Below are 15,324 nucleotides of genomic sequence, written 5' to 3' on the forward strand. Positions count from 1 at the left end.
TTGATTGCCCCAGATGTTAACCCCTTCCTGCCCAGTGTCATTAGTTCAGCGTCAATGCTTTTTATTAGCACCGATCACTGTACTGGTGTCACTGGTGATGTCAGTGACACCCATTCAGCTCCACCCCAGTGTCAGAATGCCCGCCACAGTCCCGTAGTCCCTCTATAAGTCGCTGATCGCCGCCATTACCAGTAAAAAATAAATAAATAAATAAAATCCCTGTATATATATTTCACCATTTGTAAACTCTATAACTTTCACGTAAACCAATTAATTTACACATATTGGGATTTTTTTTAGCAGACATGTAGCAGAATACATTTTGGCCTAAATTTATGATGAAATTAGATTTTTTAATTTTTTTTACTGGACATGTTTAATAGCAAAAAGTAAACAATATTGTTTTTTTTTCTCAAAATTGTTGGTCTTTTTTTTTTGTTTTATAGCGCAAAAAATAAAATGCACAGGCGATCAAATGCCACCGAAAGAAAGCTCTATTTGTGGGCAAAAAGGAGGTCAATTTAATTTGGGTGCAGCGTTGCATGACCGTGCAATTGTTAAAGTAACGCAGTGCCATAACGCAACAAATGGCCTGGTCAGGAAGGGGGGTAAATCCTCTGGAGGGCAAGTGGTTAGTTAAGCCTTGACAATAAAACCTGGAAGCTGATTTTTTTCTGCAGCGCTGCATCAGATTGTACATTCTCCAGTTTTAGTAAATCTCTCCAATAGAAGGTCAAATGAAGAGAAGTGGACTTGTACTTCCTAAGCTTGTGTTGGGTAGGCCAGGGGCGGACTGACAACTCATGGGGCCCCCGGGCAATAGGGGATCATGGGGCCCCTGTGCCCTTGCCCAAACTCAAAAAAGTCTGTGAAAAAGGTACCAGGGGCATCTCATGGGGCCCCCTATTGACCCCGGGCCCTGTCCGAGTTTCCAAATGGTCAGTCCCCCCCTGGGGTAGGCTCTCCTCTGTCATACAAGGCAGAAGGCAGTAAGATGGATGTCCCAGTATCAGCAGCAGATACATTCCAAGATCATTTGATTACAGAAAAGAAGGTGGAGTGGACTGGAACAATACAGAAATATTAGCCATCAAAACTACTTGTATGTACCTGAAGGTTTAAAATAAACAGTTCTGTTAAAAAGGCTATTTGGTGTCACCCAATTAGGGAATAATTAGGATAGATGGCAGCAGTTCTTGGTAGTCGAGTATGTACCAAATAGTTGCTTATAAGTTGAACATTACACATTTGGTAATGGTTCTGTGAAGATTTAGAATAATTTCCAATAATGACTGGCATGTGAAGCCCAATTCCAGGTGTCCTGCTCATCCTCACCTTCATTTTTTAAATTTTGGATCCTCCAGCAGTAGGGTGGGCCCTGAATGCTGCACAGTGCCACATAATAATATAGCTTTCATCCGTTACAGAAGTCTTCTGTTAGCCCTGGGTAGTTTGATGATGCACCCCTAGTGTGCATTTCCTTTACTCCACTAGTTTCCCAGCAAGTTGGTTGAATTACACTGAGTATCAACCCAAAAGAGGGCCGATGTTGGATAATGGAGTACTGATTCTATTATTATTGCTGTTATTAAAAAAAAAAAGAAAAAAAAAAAAGCACCGACTCGTGTTTTTTTTGTTTTTTACTTAAAAGTGAAGGTATCCTTCAAATAGGCTGCCTTACGATACACACAAGCATTTTGGTTTCTCTTTCTCTTTAATAACAAACCCCTAGCCAGGTCAATCATATGGAATAAGGAGGGGCCAAAACAGACTAAACACCATGAAGACCGTGCAATTGCACTTAATTCAAAGATTCACCTTTTTGAATTAATAATTTTTACCCTTACAGCTATATATAAAAAAAAAATAAAATAACTCATGGACAAGCAAGGATATGTATCTGGAAAACTTCTACCCATCCTGATAACAGAATGACATGAAGAGATGCACAAAGAACTATTTACGATTCGAGAAGGCTTCAATTATTAGCCATATCTGCAATGTGACATGACAGGACAGGAATTAGTGTGAATATCAGGCCATGCATTAACTTGCACGTCCAATAAAAAGTATGTTACACGAGCTGCGGGAGGAAATGAAAGCTGCTAATCTACTTTTCAAGTGAAAGGCATGAGGTGATTGAGCTAACCTGGGGCAGAGTACATCCTTTCCATCGCTTCGCTGTCACACGAATCTTCAACCTCCATCCACCTGCTAAAATACGTTAGCTGAATGTGTCCTAAAAACAAAATGACGGGAGAAATCAAAACATGTTTCCCTTCCATTTTCCCTACAAGTGAACTGTAATTACGTTCCTTTCTAGCTAAAAACAGTATCATTAAGAATAATGGCATCATTAAGTAGTAGAAGCTATTACAGTGGGTGAATTTGCAGCACTGATAATGAAGCTGCAGACAGGAAATGAAGATACTAATTACAAGATAAAACGCCTACCCAGTTAATTGGAACCAACATTGGAATAAAAAAGAAATGCATTTGCAAAAGTTCCTGACCTCTATCATTCAATAAGATGTTGTTTGGGTTCAAATCGCGACACACAATTCCTTCTCGGTGGAGAGCGTCGAGGGCTACAACTATCTCAGCGGCCCATCTCCGGATGCAAGACTCGGGAATAATAAAATGAGCGGCTTCCGACAGTTTGGCATCGAGCTCCTGAAAAATTTTGTGTATCTCCTGATCTTCCCTTGACTCTCTCCTCCTGTCAGAAATCTTGTCCATGTCCTCAATTTTAATTTGCAGTTGTAAAAGGTTTGCAGTTAACTTGTTAGAAATCTCAGAAGTAGCTGAATGAAGATTAAGAGCACTTGCTTCTGAAAATTGTTCGCTGGGCAAGTCTAAAAGGGACGAAGAAGTGGCAGAAGAGGATGGTTTAACCGATGCATGTTCAAATGGATATAGACTAAGTGGTAAGTCAGAACCAACCGGATCTGTTGACAACACAGACCCTGTATTATTGTCAACACTAACTGGACATAAAGTTATGTTTTTGGACGGTTCTTTAGAAGAAAGTTCTTCTGCAAACAAATTCTCTTGAGGTTTAATAATTTGATCTAGGCTGTTCTTTATCTGCAGTACATCAGGAGTTTCTAGTAGCTTGGGGTCCATGACATCTTTCTCCGAACACAAGTTGTTGAACGTTTCCTCTGCGTCTACCAGCTGCGCTCCTGGAAGGTTGACAAGAAGATCAGGTCTACCTTCATCAATGCTACTAACATCATCTAGCGCAGCATCTTTAAATGATATAACGGGCACAGAGTCATTAGAGCTTCTACTTATAGTGTCACGAGGTCCTACACTCGGTTTATCAACATCTACACTTTGAGTTTCAGAATCCACATCATCATCATCTTGGAATGGAGAAAGCGGGTTGAATATTTCAGGCTTTAGACTATAAGCTTTATCGACAAAATCACCCCCAAGCATGTCGCTGGCACTCTCCTTACTATCTATCCTGAACAATTCCATAGGACTGTTCCTAGATTTGCTCAGTGCATCAGACAACGAGATCTGCTCAGTGGTTTCCTGCTCAACATCTTGTAATAATTTAAGCTCATCAAAGGTGAGCTGAGATTCAAACTTGTTTAAAAGTGGCTTTTGTAGTATCTCTAAATCTTTGGCACTGTCCCCATCTCCCAGTTTAATTAACGGATCATCGCTCAAGGTTTCAGGTTCCATTTTTTCCTGGCCATATTCTTTGCACAAAGTTAAATAGCTGGTTGTGCATTCCTCTTCAGAGCTGGAGGCAGAATCGGCCCATTTTAGAGGGCTCTCTCTTCCTTCATCATCTTGAGTACTGCTGTCGTCCTGAGAGCTAAGTGTGAGACTGCTGTGCAGCGGCTGTGCCGAAAGTCTGTTCCCACCACCACTTTCCCTAGATTCAATGCTATTGCGTGGACACGGAGCAAGATTTTTCATAAGATCTTCGTTGGAATGGGAACTTTTAGCCAAAGGGACATCAAAGCTTCCTTCTGTGCTCCTGCATAAAAACTTACTTAGGTAGGACCATAATTTGCCACCTGCAATTAAGAACAAAACACAGAAATTAAACATGATTACTCATATGCAAATAGCTGAGTTTCCACATATGCCTTATTGCTTGCACCGTAATGAAAATGATCATTGCACACATCCACTTAGTACCTCATTTACCACCATGGTTGCCTAATTTTCAAAACATGTTAACCTGAGATTACATTTTTACATTTGAGTGGATATGATCGCCAGACAGAAAAACACAAGAGCTTGAATTGTAATAGAAAGCAAAACATGAGACAAAACAGAAAGTACAGAGGAGACTACGATGATGTCTGTAGCAGGAAAGCAATAGTTAGATTTCAGCATTAAGAACCAATGATACGTATAGCACTAGGATTGAATAGGGAATATATAGGAGCCCTTGAAAAAAAGAAAAAAAAAATCAGAATACATTTTGCTGAAGAGCTGTAAAGGGGAGACAAACTCGTAATGAACATGCAGCATGCTGCAAATGTCAATCTATTGGTTGCATTCTACGCCATTTTGAGAGTGGAGAATTGTGCAGAGATAAAAAAACAAAACAAAAAGGAATGCATGTATCTAATAATGTTAACCCTTGACGCTATATTAAGTGCACCTAAAAGTTATTTCAGTTCAAGAAAGATGTCCCCTATGTGTGTAAACATGACTGATCTTTTTGTGTTGCTTTAATCATGTGCTCCACTCAACACTTATGGAACGTCAGCTAAATACATATCTGATATACATACTGTAAATGTGGATTGTTTTATCTGCTAGGGGACGTGTCAGTCTTTTTGCTTCACATACACTTTCAATGAACAGTCAGCCAAGTGACACCAGTGTTTCTCATTTCAGCTGTAACGCTCTGTGGGTTATTTGCACGTCACTCGGAGAATGAGTCCTCATCATTATACAACTGGTTCACTGCACAATTTGCAGGCGGGTGACGCAAAAAAAGCTGCAAGGCTAAAACAGGAAACAGAAACATCAACTGCTTAGCTATACGTTGTGGCTGCATTTGCACCTAGGCGTTTTGAAATTGTGCATTTCTTTCTGCGTTTTTGGAAAAGCACTCCAATGCGCAGTGCACTTGCGATGCCATTATTTCTTAATAGCTCCCCAAATCTGGGTAACAGTCCCATGTTTTGCTGCATGTCTTCCACACGAAAAATGCAGCAATATATGGAACGCAGAACGTGTTTGGCTCAGTGCCAAAAAAAAAAAAGGTACTTGATTTACTTTGGCGCATTTGGACACAGGGAAGTCCATTCATGTGAATGGGCTTCCCTTTGCTTTCATGTAGGTGTGAATGGAGCCTAATAATCACAAAACTGGCAAATAGGGGACCCTGCAAGTACTGTATATTTGGTGCCGTTCCCCCCTAATTTCCATTTACTGAAAAAAGCTTACCAGCAATTACAGAAAGTACAAGTTAATTACACCAGCTAGAGAGAGAATAAACAGGTGGCGCACATACCTAGTGCATTTTCCAAGGTTTACTGAAAGGATTGAAAAGTAAAAACATACTCACAGACGAAGCATGTATCTAAAAAGCATTTGCATAATGATGATGGCCACAACGGCATCACCAGCAAGGCTCCCATCATCCATCTACTACACATCTGCACCAGAGGCTGGTCAGTAGCTCTGAGGAAAGGGATTTGTCCCTGAAACGCGTCAGCCATTTGACCGCACTGACAGTTGGAACACCTTGCTTGCCGTTGTGGCCATCGTCATTATGCAAATGCATTTTAGATACATGCTTCGTCTGTGTATGTTTTTACTTTTCATACCTTTCAATAAACCTTGGATAATGCACTAGGTATGTGCGCACCTGTTTATTCTCTATCTAGTGGCTGATCTCCCCGTCTGAGGAGGGCTGCACCCCTGAAGCATTTTCTTTGGCTGTCGCTGTCCTGGTTCCCTTGGCTTCCCTTTTGGCTTTGCATTTCCTGAGGCACTGGAGAGTAGATACGATATCCGGCTTAATTACGCCAGCAACTGGACAATGGGCAGGTATAAAGCCACAGTGACGTGTGACTTCCAGGAGTCCCAGAATTTAAGTCCCAGCAGCACATCCCTTCCTACTGTGGTAGGCAGAGAGTGGTGACTGACTGCCACTCCTTGCCTTCAGTGGTGGCATGACGTGCTGACGACAAGGAGTATACATGCGGGCTGCACATCAACACAGGTGTCTGTAGTCTTACTGAGAAAAACCCAACTGTAGGGTTGAAACACTGCTGCATGGAATGCCTTGAGTAAGCACTACACCCTTACTACAGGTAGCCTCATAGGACATGAACCCTACACCTGCAGTTGATCCAAACCAAGCCAAATAAACCCCCCAATAACGTGTATTTTCCTTTGCAACTTTTGTTATAATCTTTGTGTTTCACTGCTCCCCGTGCTCAGGGTAGTTACATACTGTCTTGCCCACCATCTAATGCCAGATAGGATACACTGAGGGATATAAATCAGCACTCCCACCATTAGAAGTGCTCTTCTTCAGAAAGGTCAGAGGTGCTCAAGCTTTTGAAGAGCAAGGGCCACTTAAATGATTTGGTAACCAGTCGCGGGCCACAATGAAATTAAATGGCTCCAAATTTAGATTTTTCATTTTGAATAGCATAATGAACATTTTCCTCCTGCAGCCACAGAATTCCAGCAGGAGAAAGAGGAGAAGAAGCCCTCTTTCACCAGTTGCAGAAGGAAAATGAAGAGGATCAGTTGCTGAATATGCCATCCCTGCCACCTCTCCTGTCCAAGTGTAAAACAGAATATGAGAGGTAGGCCGCGAGGGCCCCCTGGGACATGAAGCAGGGTCACCATTGTGAACCCTGACCAGGGGCGGACTGACAACTCATGGGGCCACCGGGCAATAGGGGATCATGGGGCCCGTGTCCTTGCCCACACTCAAACCACACCCAAAAAAGCCTATGAAGGGTACCAGGGGCATCTCATGGGGCCCCCTACTGACCCCGGGCCCTCAGGCAGTGCCCAAGTTCCCAAATGGTCAGTCCGACCCTGACGATACTAAAGTGGTTGGGGGTGTGTGGTAAAAAACATGTCTCAAATATGTGGTTTTACGCCCCCCCCCCCCAACTTCAAATGTAAATGAGCCCTTACTGCCCTAAGCCCACTATAAGGCTATTTTCACACTGGTGAACTGCGGTTTACCCACACCACAGGTGCAGCATAGCGTACCTGCAGCTTTCCTTTGGGTTATTTCCAACCCGTGAGGACGTCAGATGACGAAACTAGTAGGGCGGGGCTTCTTTTGGATGTGATGTCTGGACGCTCCTCGTAGACTGTCGGCTGTGATATCGCAGTGAGCGAGGCTCGTCCCTGCTTTCTTGAGGCTGTCATTGCTGGTGTCAGCTAGACACCCTGTTTGTGAGTGCATTTCTGACGTTTTAATTAAACATTTTGGTTTTAAACATACTGCACCATGATTTCCTTTTTTGATTCCCCAAACATGATCTATGGTATGGGGACGTGATGACTACCTGCTGTTAAGGCTATTCCATATTGTGCTGATTGGCTGCATATATTGCTCCCAGTTTGGATTACTTCTGCTGACCATCGCATGGTCAGCATGGAGCTCTGGTGAGTGTACCCATTTTATTCGGTGGTGGATTTTTTTTTTTTTGCACGGTGTTTGATTTATACAAGATTTCAGAACTGTTTAATTACTTTGTGATGGTGGATGGACTTTTATATAATATTTTTTTATCACGGACATCATTATTTTAAACTAATAATTTTTTTATTTACTTATATTTAGCGCACTCTTTGATTTATTCACATTTCCTTTGGGTTAGCTGCGCTTTGCAGGTGTAGTGCACTTTCTGAAAGTCCAAATTAAAAGGTATGCGCTAATAACAAACTTATACAAAAGTGTATGTCATCATCCAAAAAACATTAGTGTTTTAAATAAATTAGAGTGTCCAAACATAAATTAGTGTCCAAAAAAAATATATATATCTTCAGTGACTTGAACCAATTGTGAGAAATCCACCACCAAAGGAGATTAAATGAACTCACCAGAGCTAATGGCTGGTCAGATTATAAACCAGCAACAGCGCTTGTGCTCTGGGAGCAATGAACCCGATGTCCAAATAGATATGGTGATGTTTCAGATACTTCCAGATAATAATCACAGCCAAACAACTTTGCAGCCCAAGCTCTTATGATGAACTTCTCCACTCTTTCTCATACCTCCATGAGAGCATGCAGTACACTCAGGGACAAAAAAGAGAACATAATGGTGCAATACATTTTTTTCATTTATCTCTTTAATAAAAAAGGTATAAGGAAACTCACAAACAAGGTGTCCAACAGACACCAGCTTCAATCGCAAAAAAGGGTTGAGATACAGTTAACGCTCACCGCAGATCTCTCCCATACAGCACAGACCAGCAAGGCTCTCTAACATCCACATCAAATAGGCTACGCCCAACCGGTTTCGTCACACCGACGTCATCAAGGGGCGGTACTTTGATGACGTCGGTGTGACGAAACCGGTTGGGCGTAGCCTATTTGATGTGGATGTTAGAGAGCCTTGCTGGTCTGTGCTGTATGGGAGAGATCTGCAGTGAGCGTTAACTGTATCTCAACCCTTTTTTGCGATTGAAGCTGGTGTCTGTTGGACACCTTGTTTGTGAGTTTCCTTATACCTTTTTTATTAAAGAGATAAATGAAAAAAACGTATTGCACCATTATGTTCTCTTTTTTGTCCCTGAGTGTACTGCATGCTCTCATGGAGGTATGAGAAAGAGTGGAGAAGTTCATCATAAGAGCTTGGGCTGCAAAGTTGTTTGGCTGTGATTATTATCTGGAAGTATCTGAAACATCACCATATCTATTTGGACATCGGGTTCATTGCTCCCAGAGCACAAGCGCTGTTGCTGGTTTATAATCTGACCAGCCATTAGCTCTGGTGAGTTCATTTAATCTCCTTTGGTGGTGGATTTCTCACAATTGGTTCAAGTCACTGAAGATATATATTTTTTTTTGGACACTAATTTATGTTTGGACACTCTAATTTATTTAAAACACTAATGTTTTTTGGATGATGACATACACTTTTGTATAAGTTTGTTATTAGCGCATACCTTTTAATTTGGATTATTGTTGCCAAACTTTATTTTGGGTGGGATATGCTGCTGACACTTTGGTGTTTTTTGTAAGTGGCGCTTTTTTCTTCTTTTTTAATTTGGTATTGGTTGTCACTTTCTGAAAGTGCTCCAAAATTTGTACATTTAGTTTAAGGTCGAGGGCCACATCAGAGAGCTTCGAGGGCCACATGTTGAGCACCTCTTAGACAGGTCATAGATATTTATTAATGTGTTAAAAAAGCTCAGTTAGGACCATCCTATCCCTCACTTTCATTATTGACAGAGGGGAAGGAAGGTCCTGGTTCCTACTTCAGCCCATCAAGTGAGTTGCACAAGAATGGAAGACATCAACTATAGCCTACCCATGACTTTCACTTTCAGAGCCCTTTATGGACAAATTATCACTCATTGTTGTACTTACTATAAAATCCTTATCTTGGGTTCCATCGAGGGACACGGGGATATAGTATACCTTAGATGTATGGCAGATGCATATAATCCACATGTCTATAATTTACTAAATCCCTGTGTCTTTTAATGGATGATAAAGAAAATGACAGGCTTTGTTTAAAGCATATCCAAAGAAAATATAGCATTTTGATTAAATGCAGAGGCTGTGTTAGTTTTCTTTTTCCAGGTTTTTATCCTCATTATTTTCACCTGGTGGCCCTACAAGTAACACACTTCCTGTCCTAGGTCCTGTTCCTGACCACAATCACTTACTGTACTGTAACTATGTATGAACAGCAATGTCAATCCACAACAGGAGGTATGTTAGGATTTCAGAACACCTCCCCCTCTCCTTGTCACCATAACATAGGTGAGTATGTGTTCTGTAGTTCACAAAAGTGTACTGCTTACAGCCTAAGTGCAGTAAAAAAAAAAAACAAACACACATAAAAATCAGCACAAGGGACATAAACTTATAGTAGGTAGGATGTGTCCCTTATGCTGATTCCTCTTTTGTTAGGTGAAATCCTCCTCCATCCCTAAATAGAGGGGACGGACTTTTCAATCATCCGCCTATCCTCTATTCAAAGATTGTTTTTCGTTCATAGAAGCTGTAGTATTGACTTCTATGAATGAGGGGCTGGGTGTAAAGGGCGGGCAATTGTCAGGAACTCTTGATGAGAGCCTGGGATAGCTCCCACTGTTGTTAAAAGAATTATGGGGAAATGGGGGGGGGACATTGTGGAGGAGGATTTCACCTTTTCACCTAACAAAATAGGCATTAGTACAAAGAACACATCTACTGACTATAAGTTATGTCCTTTGCATTGATTTTTGAGGGTTTTTTTATTTTGACTGCAGCTAGGCTTTAAAGTGATACTAAAATAAAAAATAAAAATAAATAAATAACATATCATACTTACCTGCTCTGTGCAATGGTTTTGCACAGAGCAGCCCCAATCCTCCTCTTCTTCAGTCCACTGCTGGTGCTCCTGGCTCCTTCCCTCTGCTGAGTGCCCCCAGAGCAAGCCGCTTCCTATAGGGGCACGTGGGCGTACTCAATTCTGAGCCTCGCTGTGATTGACATCAGCAGGAGCCTGCTGCTGTGCCTGAGCCAATGAGGAGGGAGAGAGCTGGGAGAGTCGCTGCTTTTGTGCACATCACTGGATCGAGATTGGGCTGAGGCAAGTATTAAGGGTAGCTGGGGAAGAGGGGGGAGGGCTGCATACAGAAGGTTTTTTTACCTTCATGCATAGAACCACCCTTTGGAACCTCTTTAAGATAACATTACATAGAAACCTGTGAGCTCACCTGGGTTTCTGGTGAGACCAACAAGTATTTTTTTTTCTACTTATTGATCAGATATAACAAATGCTTTTGAAGGTATATTTAGCAGACCATAAGAAAGAAAAGAGAAATTCATTGTAGGGTTTACAGACATACTAATCATGTTCCTTGCTATTCAGATGACCACAAGAGGGAGCATTTACAAAACTGTATATAACACAACCAACAAAACAGAGAACAAGCAGCAAACTGTGTCCATTATTCATTTCGGCTGCATTCTATAATAATAAATGCAAATGTGCACTTACTGAAAAGACATTATAGTCTTGCCTCTAAATAAGCACAGACATATCATGATTAGAAATTCACTACCAAAATGTAATGTGCGAATCCTATGGGGCTCCATTCAGAATCCTATAACATAGCTGTCACTGATTGGCTAAACTGATTTCTGCACGCGGTACAAAATAAAGTTTCTTTACATTCACATTTAAGAGAGCTTTTTTTTTTCTTCCATGTGCGATAAACATTCTCGACCTGGCTAAAATCTAAAAAAATAAAATAAATACAGAAAATGCGAAAACGAATGCCTCCTTTTTAGTCATCAATTAACGTTAAAAGTGCGCACTGTCACTGGATAAGAACAGCGATAAGGGGGGAAAAAATCATCAATGAACTGGAACATCTAACAGTATCTTTAAACTGGCATTATTTGCATGTGGCCATAATCACAGTTTGGCATTAATTACGCACAAAGCAGGGCTACTTCTGCCAAGCTGCAATCAATTCCAAATACAACACCAGCCAATGCCAGGAATCTTATTGGTGCTATATTTGAATAGATGGATTTTGTAATAGATACAGGACAGGAGAAAAAAAGCTTTAACATGACATTTTTTTCTGTTTGGATTGTCAGTATAACATGGAAAACTTTTATTTTTTACTGTAATCCGGTTAACAATGGCACTGCATCACTGGCACAGGTAAATGATCATTCCCATTTATAAATCCCTGGACACCCAATTATGAATATGGATTTAATCAATGCTGTAATAATATGGTGAGTTTATAGGGAATTTGAAAGAGTGTCGTTGTGTAACAAAGCAGCATTAAACTAGAAAGTTACATTAAATACATGTTATTGCCTTTATATTCTAGTTTCAGAGTTTGTACCCTGCAAGGGCAAGTTCATCTCTGCAACTGGATATTAAAAGGCTCTCTCAGCCAGGGAGGGGGCGGGGGAGTGTTACTAGAAGGCTCTCTCAGCCGATGGGGGGGCCTTTGGCGAGTGTTAGTGCAAGGCTCTCTTACCCGGGCGGTGGAGTGGTGTTGGTCGGTGTCAGGCTCTCTCGGCGGTGGCGGGGGGGGGGGGGGCACACTATGACCGTGCAGATTTGGATTTGACATGTAAGATATGTACTTTTAACATGTGAGTTATTATAACTTTTTTTTAATAAACTGTTTACCCATTGCTGCACTTAGATGGCGCTTGCCTGTCATTGTATTCATGATTCACACAGGAGCGGTGCGATTCCTATTCAAATCGCATGTGATTCTTTGCAGTGCAATTTGAGCCCATTTGTTTTGTATGGGTTCAAATCGCACTCCAAAAGGTATCGGTTTCAGGTGTTGGAGCATTTACACGAGTACTCGCATAAATACTCGTTATGGGTGCAACCCTATTTAGAAGTTTGATCTTTCCAAAGAAAAACCTCCCACTCTTCACAATCCCACCTTATTTATATCATCTATTTTTGGCAGCATCTATATTTGTAAGCAACTATTTTCAAGGATGAGGCACGCAGAAGGCAAAATTAGAACCAAATATCTGATGAGCTCCTTGAGAATTCATTGACAATTGCTACTAAATCCATCAAACCAGATATAGAGGAGTTAGTTTATCAAAAACGGTGTCAAATATCGCACTCATTTTATGTTGCCCTCTTTTACTTTTCCAATAAAAAATATTTCCAAAAAATTTGAAGTTTTATTACTCAGATAGTTTCATTAACATGATCGTTAAAGTGTGATCTACCCAACTATTTCTGCTCATTAGCTATACTTAATAATTGTATATTTTATGTGCGGCCCAAGACCATTCCTCTTCTTCCAATGTGGCCCAGGAAAGACAAAACATTGGACATACCTGCTCTATAGTATTTCCCTTTGCTTCTCCTTTGAAAGCTACAGGGGAGGAACAGGAGGAGGAGGAGCTAAGCCAGAAAGAATATGCTGAAACAAACATTTTAAAGAACAGAAAAGGGTAGAAATCTGTTACTTTGTTAATGTTGTTAAAAATTTGAAATCTACATACATCAAATGGAGGGGAATGTTTTTTTTTCTCAACAAGAGTACAGCCGGCCATAGACGGATCTAATCTTGGGTTGTTCAGCAGAGATTGGCCGAGATTCATTCCATCTATAGGCAGACTGGTTGTACTGAAGACGATCCATCAATCAACTTCAGTACAACCAATCTATCGGATTGTTTGCGTGCAATCACTGCCGGAGGGTATAGCCACTAGCAGCGATCACCGTGTTCTGCTGGCAGGGTAGGCTCTCTGTCGGCAGAACACAATAATGCTGCCAGAGGGGATTCCCCCATCAACACAGTCAGTGAGCAAATTTGAAAGAAAATTGTATAATCTATGGCTTGCCTTCCCATATGGAAGAAAAATATATCTGAAATATATTTTAAAAATATTCTTCCCAAATATATTGTCATATATTTGAAATGCTACAATTTTGGCCATATTCAATATATTTCAATAAATATGTATATATATATATATATATATATATACACACACACACACACACACACACACACACACACACACACACACACATATATATATATATATATATATATATATATATACACACACACACACACATACTTTTTTTTAAATATATTCTTCAAATTTGTTTTAGCATGTAAAAAAGTAATTTTAACATATATTTTTACATATAGTTGTAAATGCATTCCAAAAATGTAGATATGTATTTTTAAAGACATACAGTATATTTGAAATGTATTTTTAAAAATATTTTTCATATATATTGTAATAAAAACATTAAGCACATGCAGTGTGTGTATATATATATATGTCTTTAAAAAGACATATCTACATTTTTGGAATGCAGTTACAAATATATGTAAAAATATATGTTAAAATGACTTTTTTATATGTTAAAAAAATCTGAAGAATATATTTAAAAAAAATGTATGTGTGTGTATTTTTATATATATATATATATATATATATATATATATATATATATATATATATATTTATTGACTATGGCCAAAATTCCAAAATTGTAGCATTTCAAATATATGACAATATATTTGGAAAGAATATTTTTCAAATATATTTCAAACAAATTTTTCCTCCACGTGGGTTAGCATTTGTATTTCGATCTGTTTTGCTGTTAGAGAGATTTCCATTCACTCCCTATCCTGGGGACAACCTTTGTTACCAGACCGAACGAGTAGGAATCTTCCCACGAAACTAAAAACTGACAACTTTCTACTCTATCCAACACAAAAACAAAAGTTTTGGATATAAAAAACCCATTACAGCTGGAACATACTTATTTTTTTTTTGCGATATAAGAAAATTCCAAAGCTGGCCATAAAGTCTCACTGTGCAATCGCTTTTAGATAAACACATGCACATATTAATATTTATTCTCTAACTGTATCTTCAAAATTAAACCGATTCCTTCCTGACCTTCAGTTGTGACCTAATTGCTTAGTGATAATTGCTTCTAGTAATGAAGCCACCTCAAGTCTGACCAACCTCAGCTTCCACCTGCCTGGTTAGCTTGGCACCCAGTATGCCTTGTCAGTGTACATCTGGAGCTTCATACGGAAGACCTGGGGGCAACCAAGTACCAGAAAATCTGGCTGCCTTATGGAAACATGGCTGCTATAGAGCAGGACCAGTAGAGGCACCAGTCGTTCACAGACAGACTTGTGAGGACAGATGTTAAAGCTTTATTGCGGACAATCTGCAACATCATATAAAGAGAAAGCTAGTTCAAGGCATCAAAATAAGTGGCGATATGGCCGTCAGAATTTCAGAGGAACTAAATTCATTCTAGAATTTTTGTTAATGTTTTTTTCTTTTCAGTGTAAGGGTGACATTATTCTGAGGATATTGCCCCATGGTAACGTCAGAAGGTTCACTTGTTTAGTGTTTGGGTTTATGGCATTGTCTTGCTCTCAATATTTTTGTCAAAAATGGATAAGGGACAGGAAAAAGACCATTGTATTGAGAAATACTCATACAGTACAAAAGTAGAGGCGAGTGAATTGATTAGTTTTGCTACAAAATTACGGTTGTTGAAATTTGCTAAGCAGAAACTCTCAAGTTCTCTCATTGAGTTGCTTAGTCCAAATTTGCTTGGAAAAAAAAAAATCTTTTATGTATTTATTGTAGTTTAGT

At 39.9% G+C, this 15,324-nt stretch overlaps 1 protein-coding gene across 2 annotated transcripts in view; it reads right to left on the bottom strand.

Moving 5' to 3' along the window:
* RPS6KC1 (ribosomal protein S6 kinase C1) overlaps nt 1-15,324 on the bottom strand; it is a 227,383-nt gene that overhangs the window by 41,925 nt on the left and 170,134 nt on the right. For both annotated transcript variants that reach the window (XM_089677776.1, XM_089677777.1), the window contains exons 12-13: nt 2,514-4,037; nt 2,150-2,239 (exon numbers count right to left, since the gene is read on the bottom strand). In XM_089677776.1, coding sequence (XP_089533902.1) covers nt 2,150-2,239; nt 2,514-4,037 — 1,614 coding nt within the window. The remainder of the gene's footprint in view (nt 1-2,149; nt 2,240-2,513; nt 4,038-15,324) is intronic.

The sequence above is a fragment of the Staurois parvus genome, unplaced genomic scaffold (assembly GCF_062004578.1).
Source record: "Staurois parvus isolate SC_StPar_1 unplaced genomic scaffold, SC_StPar_1.0 ptg000192l, whole genome shotgun sequence".
In the NCBI taxonomy this organism is placed as follows: domain Eukaryota; kingdom Metazoa; phylum Chordata; class Amphibia; order Anura; family Ranidae; genus Staurois; species Staurois parvus.